The sequence below is a fragment of the Capricornis sumatraensis genome, chromosome 10 (genome assembly GCF_032405125.1).
Source record: "Capricornis sumatraensis isolate serow.1 chromosome 10, serow.2, whole genome shotgun sequence".
NCBI classification, from domain to species: domain Eukaryota; kingdom Metazoa; phylum Chordata; class Mammalia; order Artiodactyla; family Bovidae; genus Capricornis; species Capricornis sumatraensis.
Window position 1 is genome coordinate 48,486,154 of NC_091078.1, and position 17,272 is coordinate 48,503,425.

The 17,272-nt window shown below is 38.1% G+C and overlaps 1 protein-coding gene across 1 annotated transcript in view; it reads left to right on the forward strand.

Annotated features, from left to right (window-relative positions):
- ZCWPW2 (zinc finger CW-type and PWWP domain containing 2) overlaps window positions 1-17,272 on the forward strand; it is a 141,400-nt gene that overhangs the window by 67,178 nt on the left and 56,950 nt on the right. Inside the window, exon 4 of the mRNA XM_068983091.1 lies at window positions 150-309. Within this exon, the coding sequence (XP_068839192.1) occupies window positions 150-309 (160 nt within the window). The remainder of the gene's footprint in view (window positions 1-149; window positions 310-17,272) is intronic.

Below are 17,272 nucleotides of genomic sequence, written 5' to 3' on the forward strand. Positions count from 1 at the left end.
CTTAAAATACTAAAATATGAATATATTTAAAATTTGTAAAAAAGTTATTAAAATTCAAAGAAGGAAGTTTGACAGATGATTGTGATAGATGTATTAATGTCTGCCCTTTTTAAAACAAGAAAATAATTAAAAATATTTTCTTTTGAAAGTTGGCCAGGGATACTTTGCCCTGACCCTTTTAAAGGGAAGTATGTGACCTGTGACCTGGATGGAGATGTTGAACAATATCACGTAGAATTCCTGGGCGATCCACATTCGAGATCATGGATAGATGCGGCGTTTGTTGGACATTATAGTATCACATTAAAGGTAGGTACAGTGATGTCAAAACTGTATTCTTCTGCTTGTTTTTAATGATGACTATTTTCTCTCATATCCTGAAAGGTATATAGTTTTTTACTTTTATGTTTATATGAACGAAATAGTATGTACTATTTGTTTAAACTCAAATATTGGTATTTTTAAAACAGCCTTTTCAAAGAAAGTATGAATATAAAAATAGCCATGAGGTAGTTTTAAATTTTATTTCTCTAATGGCTATATAGTATAAAGCAACAGAGCGCTCTCCATAATTGCCTTTTGAAACAGTTTTAAGATTATCATTTGATAATTTTTCAGTTCTCCTGAGAAAACTCTTAAGTTATAGCCCTAGCTCACAGGAAGGATTAATTATGGAATGCAACCAGATTTTTTCAAATTTCAAACAGAATATTTCATTATACTAACTCCTTCAGTATTTTTTTATTCTTTTAAAACTGTTTAAATCACAGTCTATAATTAATGAATAGACTGAACTCTCAAGTTGATGAGAGTAAGTGCATTGAACCTATTTTCATGGGTTTGGTTTAGTTGTTATAAATTAATTTAATTATCTATATCTGTATTCTAATACTGAAATTTTTCATCTGTCAACTATGCTTTCATTAGAAATCTGATTAAAAAGTAGATGTCAAAAGTGTGAATGCTTTTGACTCAATTTGGATGGTTCCTATTGTAGAGTGAGAAGTATATATATATTCAGATATACATAAAAATGTATGTACATTTAAGACATGCCATTTAGTCCACAGTATAAGTAAATCTGTGGAAATTTGAGGTACTTGCTGATGGACTTTACTGAATCTCTGACCATACTGTATCTTTGTTCCATTCAGCTTGAAAGCAGTGGGTAGGGAAGGCTGATTCAGTAGAAATGTTTGTGTGGAATAACACCACATGCATTCCTTTTCGGTGGCTGTGAGCCAGTCGTGTTGGTATGAGGCACCTCTCCGCTCACTTGTTGCCTGGGCACTTCTGCTGACACCCTCAGGAGACAGAGGGGAATGTTGTCCCTCTCTGCCCCTCCCCTTTTCTAAAAGATACAGAAGCCTTCCAGCTTCTCATGGAGCAGACCTTAGAGTCCCAAATGTTTGACAAGTGTGATAAAGAGCAGAGCATTCTTCAAAAAATATATTTAAACATATGTAAAAAATCAAAGTGTAGACAGAAAACAACAAAATTCTGTAAAGCAGCTAACCTTCATTAAAAAATGAATAAATTTTTAAAAATCAATGTGTATTTTTAGTTGTCTGAACTAGTGTTACTCTCAGGATTTGAGTTCTGTCAGGATAAATTTAATTAGTCTGATTCCAGTGAGCATACTGTTGGCCCCTGGGACAAGGGAAAATTCTGCTACAAAACAAAACTAAACTCAAGAATAAGAACCCATAATAAGGTCTGAAAACATTAAAGCAAACTTAGAAATTTTGCAAATACCAGGAATTCAGGGTGCTTAAATTAAACAGGTTCCTAAAGCAAGAATGAGGACAGAAAAAATGCAGCATTTGTTTCATGTCTCTGGTGCCTTGGTGAATAACTGCCTGGGTACCCATGGACTCTGGGAAGGCGCTTGCCTCTGCTGTGACTCACAGTACCTACCAATAGTCTCTTATCTCTTACTCGCTTCTTGTTTGTATCTTCTTCCTGTCCTTTCTTGGAGCTGATAAAATGAGAATGCTTTCTTCTGTGAGTCTCTTCTCTCAAGACTGAAAGTTTCGTTTCCCTTTACCTCACTTGGCACACACCCGGCTGTCCTGCTGGGCTCAGATCCCCTACTCCTGGCTACCTCAGAATCTCCACTTGCCAGGAAGGAGACTCACAGATGACTGACACTTCATTATTCCAATGAAAAATCAGGGAGCAGAAGGGAAAGAGGTCAGCTCAGGAAACGCTGACAACCATGAAAGGAAAATGGTCAAAAGTCATCCATATAAGAAATCATTTCAAAATGAATAATGTCAAACTACGTAATACCCAGGGGTGACTGAGATATCCCTGTCCCTTGGAGACGGAGATAGTACCGACTCCAGCCTGCGCTTCAGTTGCCTAGACTTTCCAGGAATTTAATGCATTATGTCCTCTCTTCACTGGGGCTCCTGCCTCCCCAGATGCTGTCTCTGCACTGCACTACATTGATCCAGATACTAAATTCACACTCGTGCCCCCATAAAAATATCACTTACATGAAAATAACATGTATTCAACAATATAGACCTTCTTCAGGATTTTTGTAGAAGAGATGGAGAACGGTTGCACATTACACTTAACCATCTCAGCTCCTTTTCTAAAAGCAGACAAACAATGATAAGCATGAGTAGCTCTCATTGCCCAAACTGACTACAGCTTACTTCATATATTATTTCAACATTAATTTCTCCTTATTTGTATCAGCTTAGTTTAACAAGTGATTAAATACTATTTCAGAGTTTTCACTGACTATGGATTGTATCTATTTTGTGTTTTATGGTGGGAGAGAAATAAACTCTTCTATAAAGATATATGCATTTATGAGAAAATAAAATATTTTTTCATTTTAGATTCTGAAAATGTTAACTATTCTCCTTTACTTCATGTTTGTCTAGGCTTTTGCTTTTTTTTTTTTTTTGGTAGTTACTAGAAAGTTGATATATTTATGGGACCACTGACATTAATTTCATTGTTGAAAGCACAACAGAGCTCTGTCACTGTGAATGAATATGTATATGAATGTATGGTTGATAAACTTTTCCCCATTAAATAAAATTACTCATCGATATACTGCAATATATTTTAGAAGAAAGTTGAAGGCCATATTTAGATTCTGTATTTGTAACTTATGTTAGTTTACTCATATATTTTATTTTTTCATTTACTAGAAAATCAGTAATCTAAAGATAGGTGAAATCCTCTTCCCCCTTTAAAAAAAAAAACATTGATTCCCTTATGGTATATATTCAGAATACATGTCACTCTGGTAATTACTCAGAGAACATAGACATGACGTGTGCTAGACGACTGTTAAGAGTTAATGCATGGAGTACAATTCATTCCTCAATTAGCACAAATGGTTTTTCTTTTATATTTAGTAGGTCCATGTCTGCAGAACCCATTATTTGGAAACTTATTCTTTTGCTCGACAGACTACATGCCTTAGTTTAGCATTTCTTAAGCGTGGCTTTGCATTAGAAGGCTTTATAAAGTGATGACAGCAGCCAAACACAGCGGTGCTAGCACTGTATTCTACTGGGTCACTTAAATCAGAAGCTCTTGGGTTAAGGCCAGGGCCCTCAGATGGATCTGATGTGCGTCTCAGAGGGAGACAGAGAGAGAAGCACTGACCAAGTTTTCTCAACTTGAGACATCAGAGTTCTGTTGGTTTATTTCTGTGTGCATGCTTAGTCATTCAGTCGTGTCTGACTCTTTGCGACCCCATGGACTATGGCCCTTCAGGCGCCTCTGTCCGTGGGATTTTCCAAGCAAGAATATTGGAGTGGGTTGCCATTTCTTCCTCCAGGAGATCTTGACTTAGGGATCGAACCTGCATCTCCTACTTCTCCGGCATTGGCTGGTTTCTTTACCCCTGAGCCACCTGAGAAGTCCTTGCTAGTGCAGTGATGTAACTGTGGTCAGGGCTCACTGTTTCAGGGCGCCTTTCTCCTACTTCCTTTGTTGGTCTTTCACTGTGGTTTTCCTGGAGGTGATACTGACTGCCATAGGCTCACATGTCTAACCCAGAAATGAGAGTTTTTCTGAACAAAGCTTTAAAGTCATACTGGTTACTCAACACTATATATAATTTATAGACATTACTGATAAAACTGATGTATAATTTAAATGTAATATTTATAGCATGTTTTAGTTGATCATCTATCTTATAGGTTATTACTGGACATAAATAATGTACTCTAACCAGTGCCTGCCTGGATTACACTTTCCTAGTTCTCTATACTGCCAAGAAAATGTAAGTATTGCACTGCTGGTGCTGGGAGGCTCTTGTGGTAAAATTTAGCTTTTTTTGTCCATGATGTGAGTGGATTTTTTGGCTATGTATTTCAACAGTCTGCTGTCTTCTCTGTGGAGGATATACCTGTAGATGTGCAAGGACTTCTTTGGGTACTAGATGTCATTTGGGTATTTACCCATTGTAGTGTGGGGCTGCCTGTGTTTTGCAGACAGATGAAGAGGGAGCAGTGCAGTATTGTTAAACGTGTGCTCTGCAACTCCTAGAATTTTGCTTCCTGATTGGGGTGGTCATTAATACTGTTCACCAAAATGTTCCAGGTTTATGCCTCCCTGTTATAAAGTAGAGATGCATGTCTGATACTCTTGTGCAGGGTGAGGCCAAAGAGTTATGAGTGAGTGAGGAATATCTGAGCATATGGCTGTGTCCAGTGCAACATCCTATGGACTTCTGTCTTGTGGCTCCATGATTGATAATGTTTGAAAGTTTGGTTTGCTGCTCTCTCAGCCTGGATCCCTGGACTACTCTCAGCAAAGGCCTCCACTGCCAGCAAATAACAGATGTGCAGTGTGAAGAAGAAATAAACTGGCCTTATGTTAAGCCCCTAGGATTATTCTGGCAGAGAGGGTGTTACAGTTCTTTGTAACCTGTATCTTTAGAAGAAGCATTCCTGAAGCTTCAGTACTCCTCAGAATATGGCCAGATGACTGAGGTCACATTACTCTTAATTTCTCCCAGTCTGTAAATAGAAATAACACAACCTATAGTAATTTAGGGGGTTCACCAATGACTCAGTGGTAAAGAATCCACCTGCAGTGAAGGAGCTTCAGGAAACGCGAGTTTGATCCCTGGGTTGGGAAGATCCCCAGGTGGAGAGCTTGGCCACCCACTCCATTGTTCTGGCCTGGAGAATCCCATGGACAGAAGAGGCTAGTGGGCTACAGTTCATAGGGTTGCAAAGAGTCGGTCACAGCCGTAACAACTTAGCACATACAGTAATTTATCAAATACTTTGGTTTCTTTTCTGTATTATGATAAACATATGGATATAAATTACCAACAGTCATGATACACTGACTGTGAATTTGGTCCAGTAAATATCCTCCAGTGGAGGGCTCTGATGGTCAACAGGTACTGCAGTGACTCTAAAATTAAACAGGCCCCTAGATAGCAGTCATGGATTTGAACCCATACCATAGGTCAGGGATTGGGTGGATCCTTCTATAATAATATAATGCAACAGTATATAATGTGTATATATAAGACATTTATATATACATATTATAATAAAATACTACATTTGTTATAATAAATGTAGTATTTAAAGGCTCACGGCAACCCCATGAAGCAGGCATCATCACTGTTGGCATATGGCAGGAACTGAGTCAGGCTGTGTGTCTAACCCAAGGCCAGACAGCTGCTAGGTGATAGAGCAGTGACTAGTGCCAGTGTGTCTGACCCCAGAGTCCATTTTTCTGGTTTATGCCTTACCAGCTTGCATACGCCTAAGCATCAGCCTAATTTATTGTTGAATGTTTTCCACATTGCACCTAATAAACGAGGAACATTTTCACCTTTTAACCCTAATATACATGTTGAATGATGGCATTTTCTGGTCGACTTATCCTTTTATTTGCTGCTGGATGTTCCCCTTTGCAGGACTAGTGGCCAAGCAGAACTCTGTTTTCAGATTACAATTGCAATAGTCATTTGACATGTCTAGATTAGCATCTATTTGAGCAAGTGTTTTGCTTCTAAGATTTTATTAGGATTCAAACTCTAAGAATGTAGTCTTTAAAAAGGATTAGCAAATTAGTTCATAACTAGATCATCAGGCAGCATTTTGCTCTTAGAGTAATGAAGTAAAACAGGATACGAACTCATTTAGCTTGCTCTCTGTGGAAAGCCACATTTGCCAGAAAAAAGGTGTACATATGTGCGTGTGTTTTTGCACCATGTTCCTGTTGGCAAATGAGCTGTATAGCTACCAAACTCTCAGTAAATTTTTATCATTCTGATTCCATATTTAGTATAAAATATGTTGTAATTTTAGTATTATTGGATTAAGATTTTTGTTTGTTTGCTTGTTTTCTAAGCATCCTTTAGTTTTTGACCTGAAGAAAGTTTAAGGGAATTAGAACATGTTTTTATAACTGTGAATTATTTGTAAATAATCTGCCAAGAAAACTCATAGAAATGTATTAGGAGAATGAAGTTGTCATAGTGATTAAAAGGCAAGCTCTTGAACCAAGTCCTTTGGGTTTGAAGGTTGGCTGTCTGCTTACTAGATATGTGTCCTGAAGCAAGTCATTTACCTTTTACGAGTCGCACACACCTCATCTTAAAATGGAAGTTATAATAGTAGATGCTTCATAGAGTTGTTCCAGGGTTAACTGAGGTTACATGTGTAAAGCACTTAGCGTGGTGCTTGTCATATAGTAGGCTTTTAATAAACATTAGTTCATGCTGTCAGCGGAAGTACAGGTGAAATGCAAGTTACATTATTTATTTCCTCTTCCTGGAAACCCACATCTACAGGAGAAAAATTTACCAAGAGCAGTAAGGTGGAGAAAAATATCTTTTCTTCTGACTAAGATTTTATGTAAAAATAACATGATTTTAGTGTTTTTTATCAGCTAATACGTTCCTCCCCAAAATTGAGGGAGATAGGAAGAGGCCTGGCGTGCTGCAATCCAGGGGGTCACAAAGAATCGGACACGACTGAGCGACTGAACTGAACTGAACTGAGGGCTAAGTGATCATGTTATTCTTTGATTTTTCAGCACGACTGGAAGTGGTCGTTGCTGTGGTGCTTTTCTACTTTAGTGTGAATAAAAACGGTGAGACTTCTTGAGAGCTGGAGATAGGTTAGAGCCTTCTTAATCTGACTTCTTGGTGAATGAATTGTCCCCGGTATCAGCAATGCCTCAAGAATACTTTAGTTTTCTTTGATGGAATTTGGAAGGAGACTAGAAAATATTATCTCTTATATTCTTTGCAACTGAATAAAACCCGTTTTTTTTTTCCCTATATCTCTGTTCTGTCTCTTTGATTCAGTCATATTTGTATATGCTGACTTTGCTGCCCCAAATAAATTCTTGAATTCACTTCTGTCATCTCTCAACTTCATCTCTTATGAATTTAGAGAGCTGTGAACTTGTACTGAAGTTAAAAGTCCAAATCCACATAATATGACCAACTTTACTCAGTTGATAAAGGAAGGAACAGGTGGGCTATCTTTCCCATCATCAAATGCAGGAAAAATGTATTAAGCAACAGCCAGATTTCTCACGTTCCTTAGCAGACAGCAGTAATCTTTCCTAAGGAATTCTCAACTTTCTAGAAGTACTTATTTTCTGTTAAAGAAACCAGAGTCAGATTATTGTTTTTAAACCAAAATATAAGGCTCACTGAATTGTCTTCAAGGTAGTTTAATCCCTTATGAGTAATTTAATCCCTTATGAAATAAAGCTGCCGTATAATGAGATATCTCTGTTGAGGTTGCTAAGTTAGTAAACAGTTGCACAGTAACTTTTTGATGCATTCTTCCATCAAGGAATGGTGATGTCCAAAACTCAAAACCATGTAACTGAAAGTCTACAGTTTATATATTAACTTCTCTTTTCTTTAATTTTTCCACTTTAAAAAAAAGTATCTTCTGACCAATTACTAGGAACAGTTTGTGGTTCAGGCAAAACCCCCTAAACAGTACAGATTAAACTAACTTTGAAAATAAATTCCAGAATTACCACTTCCTTCCCATTTTGTTCCGCGCACAGTATGTGAGCTGATTGTGTCACGTATTTAACCATCCTCTTCTCCTGGCTGTCCCACCTGCTTGTGTGATTCTATTTTTAAATAGAATCTGAGCATCTGTCTGTAATAAATACAACATTTGTTTTCCCACAAACACATATTCCCTAAAAAACAAGCAAATGTGGAGTAGAAAACAGCAGCCAAGAATGTTAACTCTTTTAGGCCTAGGTCTTGAGATCCTTTAAGCCAAGCCTGACTGTTTTAGGTATCAGAGCAAATGAACACATGACTGATTTAAACCCTTTCTCCTTCTTGTATTTAACATCCCAGCTTCAGCAGGCAGCCTGGCCAGAACCCTAGGAGATAGTGGCCCTGGAGATTTCACAGATCGTAAAAGTGATCAGTTGACCCAACACTCACTTCCTGTGGTTTGTGTATCGATATATTGCTACTACTTCACTATCATTTTTATTGTTGTAATACTGGAGTGGGTTACTGTTTCCTTCTTCAGGGGATCCTTCTGATCAAGGGATCAAAGCCGCGACTCCTGCTTGGCAGGAGGACCCTACCACTGAGCCATCTGGGGTGCCCCATTATCAGTTTAGCAGTGAAATGTGTATATGCCCACCTGCTATGGACTTAAGGATACATTCAGTTTTGTGGATTAAAAATTCTACAGCTTGAGATAAAAGTATGTGAGATACTTTAACTTGTACACGATAAATAAAATTAAGGTTTTTATTTTTTAATTGTGATGAAATACATGTAATGTAAAATTTACCATTTTAACTGTGTATCTAGTGGTGATTTAAGTTTGTAACTACTGATTAATAATCCTAGAAAAAAATTTTCCTAAGCAATGTAAATATGACCCGATACAGAAAATGCCAGATGTTAGTTTCCTATCATTTTCAACACAATTTATTTCTTATGATAATGGCCTACAAGCTCTTCATAATATCATCTTTGAGGTTTGTGCAGTGATATCGCCTTCTAGTGAAATATCATTTTATAGTCATTGAGCCCATGAATTCTGGGGCCAGATTGCCTGTGTGTGAATGCCAGCTCTTTCACTCATTGGCTCTATGAACTTGGGCAGTGTCTAAACTCAGTGCCTCAGTTCCCTTATGTGTAAAATGAGAAAAGTACCTAGCTTGCAAGCAATTGGGAAGTTTAGAAAAAAAAAAACAACAACTTTGTGAAGTGCTTCAGACTGCACCTGACACTTGGTACTACATGAGCAGCACTGGATAAATCAGTGGATAGAAACACCAATGGGCTCATTAACAGTAGAACTGCTCTGGACCTAAAGTACACAGTCAACCCCTCCCTGTTGTCGATAACAGTTTCTGTCTTGTTTTCTTGGACTGCAGAGGCTATATGATAAATGTTTACATTCTGATCACTTATGACATTGATAACCAGCATTTGAAAAATGCTTTACAATTTATAAAGTACCTTTTACGTATGCTGTCTCATGGGATTTTCGTTTATTGTTAAGAAAGTTGGGTCTCAGGTTAGGTGACTTGCCTGAAGTCACAGAGCAGCAAAACTGGGACTCAAGCCCAGGTCTTCTGACTGCAAGTTCCAGATTTTTACATTATATGACAGCCTGCTCGGTTTACTTTGGACCATCTGTTTCTAATCTTTATAAGCATACCAAATTCGTAATAAGCTATCACCTATAAACTGGAAAATCACAAAGCCCTTCTTATTGGTCTCCTATTGTTAATTCAGCCAACTTGATTAATTAACTTAATCTTTAGCCAGGGCTTTTCAAAGTTGGACAAAGATGTGACAGCTCTCTTCACCTTTAGTGCACTGATTCTTTTGGGCCTCTGCATGGCTGTCACTAAAACTTAGGATTTATTTCATTCCCTTGTAATCTTAGAAGTAATTTGTTATTATTAATACAAACTTTGGTATCCTTATACCAGGGTTTTTTTTTGTTGTTGTTGTTTGTTTGTTTTACTCTAGTTTTGTTTGCCAAACTTGCTCATCATCACATTCTCCTATAGAGTTCTTTAAAAGTATATATTCCTGAGGGATTTCCTTGGTGGTCCAGTGATTAAGAATCAGCCTTCCAATGCTGAGGTCACAGGTTTGATTAGTTCCCTCAGTCAGGGAACTAAGATCCCAAAGGCTGCGGAGCTGCTAAGCGTCCATGCTGCAGCTACTGAGCCATGCTGTCTAGATCCTTAGGCGCCTGAACAGGAGAAGCTTGCAAGCTGCAGCGAAGACCCAGTGTAGTCTATATATGTACTCCTGAACCTGCATCCTGGGGAGTGTCTATAGCAGATTATCCCCCCATATATTATGCTCTTTACTATAATTAGCTAAAGAAGAGATATATAAAAACGTGTTGTTTTTATCGTGTTTACCTTGTGGAATTTAAGTCTTCTCAGATGGCATAGTGGTAAAGAATCTGTCTGCCAATGCAGGAGATGCAAGAGGTGCAGGTTCAATCCCTGGGTTAGAATATCCCCTGGGATAGGAAATGGCAACCCACTTCAGTATTCTTTCCTGGAAAATCCTGTGGAGAGAGGAACCTGGTGTGCTTTATTCATGTGTTTATGAGTCCATGTGCTAAAGAAGCAAGGCAAATCTTTAGCAAAACTGTGATATTGGATCCCCCTGTCCCTTTAAATAGTTTCTCTCTTGGTGGTGACTGATTTTTTCATTGCTGTGGTAGCTGGAGGCCTCTTTCTTTCTCTCTTCTCTCCAAATCTGGTCTACACATTAAATGACAGAAGTATTCACTGTATGAAAAGGGATGTCAGCCCAGGTAACAGACCAGCCTGACATGTTAGTCTGTGTGTGGATGTATGCACATGTGCTAAGTCAGTCAGCTGTGTCCGACTGTAGCCTGCCAGGCTCCTCTGCCCATGGGATGTCCCAGGCAGGAATGCTGGGGTGGGTTGCCATTTCCTACTGCAGGGCAGCTTCCTGACCTACGGATTGAACTCACGTCTCTTGTGTCTCCTGCATTGGCTGGTGAATTCTTTACCACTGCGCCATCGGGGAAGCCCCAGAATGTTAGACTAGGGCTCCTTTTAAAACAACACACAGTGGTTGTTTATCCATCTTGTTAGGAAAAAAAGTTAGATATTCAAAATACTTAGAAAACACATGTTAAAGTCTAGATGAATGAAGAGCTTAGCTGGTAGCCTGTGGTTTTCCTAATTTGTCCATTGAGGCTGTTTTACCTAAAGCTGCTTGACTTCCTTCCCCTTCCCCTCCCCAAAGTTCAGGGCCTGCTCAGGCATGTGTCAAACCAAGTAATGGAATCACCTTAAAGGTTTGACTGTCACATTTTCTTATTCTTTCCTTTCTGCCTAATTTCTCCCCTAATACTCATTGCCTTCTTGGTATTATCTTTGAAGTTGATGTAAGGGATCAGACTAAACAGAGCTGGAACTTTTTTTGGGGAAGGGAGGTCAACTGGCTCATACTTTTCAGTTATTTTGGATGTGGGAGACCTAAGTTATTTTGATCTTAAAATCTGGCTGAGTTAGAGTAAGCAGATTCCTATTTATGATTTTGAAACCATTATGGCTTCCAGGGCTCAATAATTTGAATGAGCTGTCTAAATCATCCAGAACCTGTATTAAAGATGGCAGGTAAGAGAGGAGGCAGGTGTTACAAAGCCCAGGCATGTGAGGTGCACAAAGGTTCCTGTGACTATCTTCTAGTTGGCATCTCAGAGGAATGAGAATGTTCTTACTGTTAAGATTGCTGGTTGCTATTGCAGAAATCCAATTTAAGGAAGACAAGATGTCCTTATGATTAACTTCCTACTGAACTTCTTTAAGTGAAAACAGTAGCTTTGGCCTGATAGTAAATAGATGTTGCATCACGGGTTGAGTCATTGAGGTACACTGGAGTTTGAGTGTATAAACAGCAACAGTCAACAGAAGTCCTTAAGCAGAGGACTTTACTAGATGGTGGTGTTGGTCCCCAAACATTTAGGAGAGATGCATTTCAAAGGAAAATTATTTTGTATTTCTTTAGGTTATAAAGTCTATGACTTATCTCCTCATGCTTCTAAAGACATATTATAACTTAAAGTAATAAAATAGTAAGGTAGTGGTCAGTATTTAAAGCTGCTTCAATGAATTTATGAAATCCAATACAACAGTCTCAGTACTTACGATTCCAGTTTTCCAGATTTTTAATATATTCCTAACACTGTGTCTGAAAGATAAATTTTATAAATTATAAATACTTATATTTACAGCTAACTTTGTTATTAATATCATCAAAATTTGAATCGACAGTATTGGATAGTAGCTACTATGTGGTATCTATAAGATTTTAGTGAGGCTCTGCTATCCTCTCAAATAGGTCATATTAAGAAGATTTGCTTGAATTTAATTTTAAAATTAGGCACTATTTTTTTGTATAACACTTAAAGTACTTGAAATTAGACACACTATTTTTTAAAGAAAAAGTGATATTAATATCATAGGATAAATCAGTGGTTCATAAAATACTGTACAGATCTGAATTCTTACAAGAAAATGAAGTTTAACATCATCTTAGAAGTAATATCAGGGACTTTCCTAGTAGTACAGTGGTTAAAACTTTGAGCTTTCAATGCAGGAGCTGCAGGTTCAATCCTTGGTCAGAGAGCTAAGATCCCACATGCTGGGCAGTGCAACCAACAAATAAATAAATAAACTTTTAAAAAGAAGTAATATCACCATATTATAATGCCAGATAGTCATCATGTTTATACATTTTTCTTTTACTGTTCTAGGGATAATCACATAATTCAGGATTAAAATGTATCAACCTTTTATTTTCATCCCCAATTTTCTGTGTGGGCTCTGCTCATACCACCATAAACAAAAAATATCTATTTATAATACTCAAAATATTTATTGAGCTCCTATTACTTGCACTGATTCTAGGCTCATAATTCATCAAAACAGACAAAATTTAAATGCCGTCATGTGACTTAAATTAGTGGAGTGAGATATGCAATTAACATATTTTTTAAAGAAAGATACATTGTGTTAGCTGTTGATGAGTGCCATGGGGAGAAATTAAGGGAGAGGAGTAGACAGGCAGAATGAAGGAGCAGGGTGCCCAGCCAGTGGGGAGAGGAAAGACCACCTGGAGAATTCTGCACTAGGAGATCCTTCGCCACAGCCAACCAGAAAGCAGGTTGATAATAATTCTTGTTTCGATTATATTTTTCCCTTTAATTTATTCCAAAAAGTGGTCATATTTCTTTTATTTTCATCTCTCAGGGATGTTTTCTGTTGGGATCAAAAGCAGAGCTGACCTGTCTTCTTGACCTGAGCTCCCTGAATCGGCATGGGGCAGGCAAGAGCATGCAGGCAGAGAAAATTTTTTCAGACCTGGAAGATGACAAGGGTCCGTCATTGCCCTGGGGAATGGAGTAGCTCACAAAAGAAGAGCGCAAGGTGCACTGGGAGGCTGATGGTTTCCAGCCTCAGAAAGGACCCTTTGGTCTGGGCCTGAAGAAGTTGTGATTGCCTGACTTTGAGGGATTTGAATAGAGATATTATTCATGGAAGCCTTATGGGTTGAGGAGTAATAATCTCTCCTCACTCTTCAGGCACCATCTTTCCCTCCCAATTTACAGGAACCTAGAGAAAGAAAGTGGTGGCCCCAAAATGAGCAAGATGAAATTTCTTATCCTTATTGGACAAGGACTGGCACATTCAATTTTATTTAGCAAAAATAAGGTCATGTGACATTGTGCACACATTCAAGTTTGAGAAGTGAGATTTATCCTGCTACAACCCCAAGTGATTATTGAGTTGTCAAAAAAATTCATTGCGTTTTTTCCATAAGAGAGAGTATGGAAAGAGAATATGGAAAAACCCAAATGAACTTTTTGGCCAACCTAATATCTTGATTAATTTTTATGGGGAGAAGCAATCTTAAATACAAAACAACAGAAGATATGAATTTCTGCCTGACTGCAGATTTCTCTTCACTGGCCTTATTGGGTGGACAGACACATCGATATTCTTTGCTTTGGATGTGCTACTTCGTGTTAGTGTATAGTGACAGCACGCATCTTTCCCGGAGAGCCAGAAGTTACTTGGAACAAGATCATATGGGCCAGTAGTTAGTTTCAGATGTAACAGCAGAGGGTGATTTAGTTATACATGTATCTGTTCTTTCTCAAATTCTTTTCCCATTTAGGTTATTACAGAGTATTGAGCAGAGTTCCCTGTGCTATACAGTAGGTCTTTGTTGATTGTTTTAAATACAGCATTGTGTTCATGTCAATATCAAACTCCCAACCTGTCCCTCCCCTTTCTCTACCCAGTAACCATAAATTCATTCTCAAAGTCTTTGAGTCAGTTCCTGTTTTGTGAATAAGTTCACACCACTCTTTCTGATTCTGCATATAGGTGGTATCATGTGTGTGTCTGTATTGGACTCACTTCACTTAGTATGATCCTCTCTGGGTCCATCCGTGCTGTTGTGCATGGCATAGCTTTTAATAGCTGAGTAGTGTTCCATTATATGTATGTACTACATCTTCTTTATCATTAAAAAGAACTTAAAAAAACCCCTACAGTTGACCCATGAAAAACTCGAGAGTCAGGGACATCAACCCTCTGCAGTTGAAAATCTACCTGTAACTTCCCAGTGATCATTGACTGAAGTGACTTAGCACACGCACATGCACCATGAGCATCAAAGTTCACCAGTTCTGCACCCACAGATTCAACCAACCTTGGGTCGTGTAGTATAGCAGGACCTATTGAATGAAAACTACATAAAAATGCGATTGCAAAGTTCAAACCTGTGCTGTTCAAGGGTCAATTTCTAAAATTTGTAGGAAAATAAAACGTGGAAGAGGGATCGGATGTGTGTCTTCTGAGTCTCCTGCCTTGCAGGCGGATTCTATACTGCTGAGTCATAAAGAATCTAGGGTAAGCCCAGATATGGGAGAGGGAGTTGGGCCTATAAAATATTGAATTATAATAACTCTCCAGTAGTTAAAGCAGCTTGATTTTAACAGTTATTTGATAGATTAATAGAACAATATAAAGTTCAAAAGTACTTGAAAATACTTAATGGTAAGGTTGTATTCAAGTAGTTTTTTAAAGGTTGTTATTGTTTAATAAATTATATATGTATAGATGGCTAACTACTTGGGAAAAAATGAAGTAGAGGCTATATTTCACACCTTACATTTAAATTAGTTCTAGAAGGATGAAAAATTTAAATAAAAAGAAAATACAATTATACTAACACATAAACTAAAAATAGGAGAAGATATTTGTAGTACATATAGCAAAGGGCTACTTCTTTAACACATAAAAATCTCTTACAAATCAATGAGAAGGCAGCCAATATAAATATTAACACAAGATTTGAACAGTTATTCCATAGAAAAGAACTGGCTTTTAGCCTGTAATATGGAATGAAGTAAGTCAGAGAAAGACAAATATCAAATATTAACACCTGTCTATAGGAGTACGTCAAGGCTATATATTGTCACCCTGCTTATTTAACTTAAAAGCAGAGTACATCATGAGAAAAAGTGCTGGGCTGGAAGAAACACAAGCTGGAATCAAGATTGCTGGGAGAAATATCAATAACCTCAGATATGCAGATGACACCACCCTTATGGTAGAAAGTGAAGAGGAACTCAAAAGCCTCTTGATGAAAGTGAAAGAGGAGAGTGAAAAAGTTGGCTTAAAACTCAACATTCAGAAAACGAAGATCATGGCATCTGGTCCCATCACTTCATGGGAAATAGATGGGGAAACAGTGGAAACAGTGTCAGACTTTATTGTTTTGGCCTCCAAAATCACTGCAGATGGTGACTGCAGCCATGAAATTAAAAGACGCTTACTCCTTGGAAGAAAAGTTATGACCAACCTAGACAGCATATTCAAAAGCAGAGATATTACTTTGCCGACTAAGGTCCATCTAGTCAAGGCTATGGTTTTTCCAGTGGTCGTGTGGATGTGAGAGTTGGACTGTGAAGAAGGCTGAGCGCTGAAGAATTGATGCTTTTGAACTGTGGTGTTGGAGAGGACTCTTGAGAGTTCCTTGGACTGCAAGGAGATCCAACCAGTCCATTCTGAAGGAGATCAACCCTGGGACTTCTTTGGAAGGAATGATGCTAAAGCTGAAACTCCAATACTTTGGCCACCTCATGTGAAGAGTTGACTCATTGGAAAAGACTCTGATGCTGGGAGGGATTGGGGGCAGGAGGAGAAGGGGACGACAGAGGATGAGATGGCTGGATGGCATCACGGACTCGATGGACGTGAGTCTGAGTGAACTCCGGGAGTTGGTGATGGACAGGAAGGCCTGGCGTGCTGCGATTCATGGGGTCGCAAAGAGTCGGACACGACTGAGCCACTGAACTGAACTGAACTGATGGAATCTAGAAGGACAGTACTGATGATCCTACTCGTGGGGCAGCAAAGGAGACAGACATAAAGAACAGACTTTTGAACACAGTGAGAGAAGAAAAGGGTGGGACGATTTGAGAAAATAGCACTGAAATGCATGCATTACTGTATGTGAAATGGATAGCCAGTGGGAGGTTTAGTGTATGATGCAGATAACCCAAAGCCCCTGCCCTGTGACAGCCTCAAGGGGTGGGATGGGCAGGGAGGTGGGAGGGGGATTCAAGAGGGAGGGAACATATGTATACTTACGGTTGATTCATGTTGATGTATGGCAGAACCCATCATAATATTATAAAGTAATTATCCTTCAGTTAAAATTTTAAAAAAGAAAAAATATGAAAAACTGATGAATAAGGTCTGAGAATCTAATGTATAATGTGGTGACTATCGTTATTAATAACATTGCTGTGTTATATACTTGACAGTTGCTGAGAGCAGATCTTAAATGTTCTCACCATACACACAGATAAAGGCTATTATGTGAGTTGATGATATATGTTAACAAACCCTACATGGTAATATATATATATATCTCAAATCATTGTGTAGTACTCCTTAAATTTATACAGTTATTTGTCAATTATATATCAATAAAACTGGAAAAATGTGAAAAATTACTCAAAGAATTTTAGAAATGCAAATTCTAATAGAAAGGAAATACCATTTTTTCCTTAAAAATATTGGCAGAGCTCTGAGTTTGGTAACAAGAGTATTCTCCAGAGTGTGACAAAGCATACTATTCATGGCATTGTAAATTGTGATCACCTCATTCAAGAGTTATTTCACAATAGCTCCAAAATTTAACTTAAGTTCAATGTCTTAGAAATTTATGCTTCAG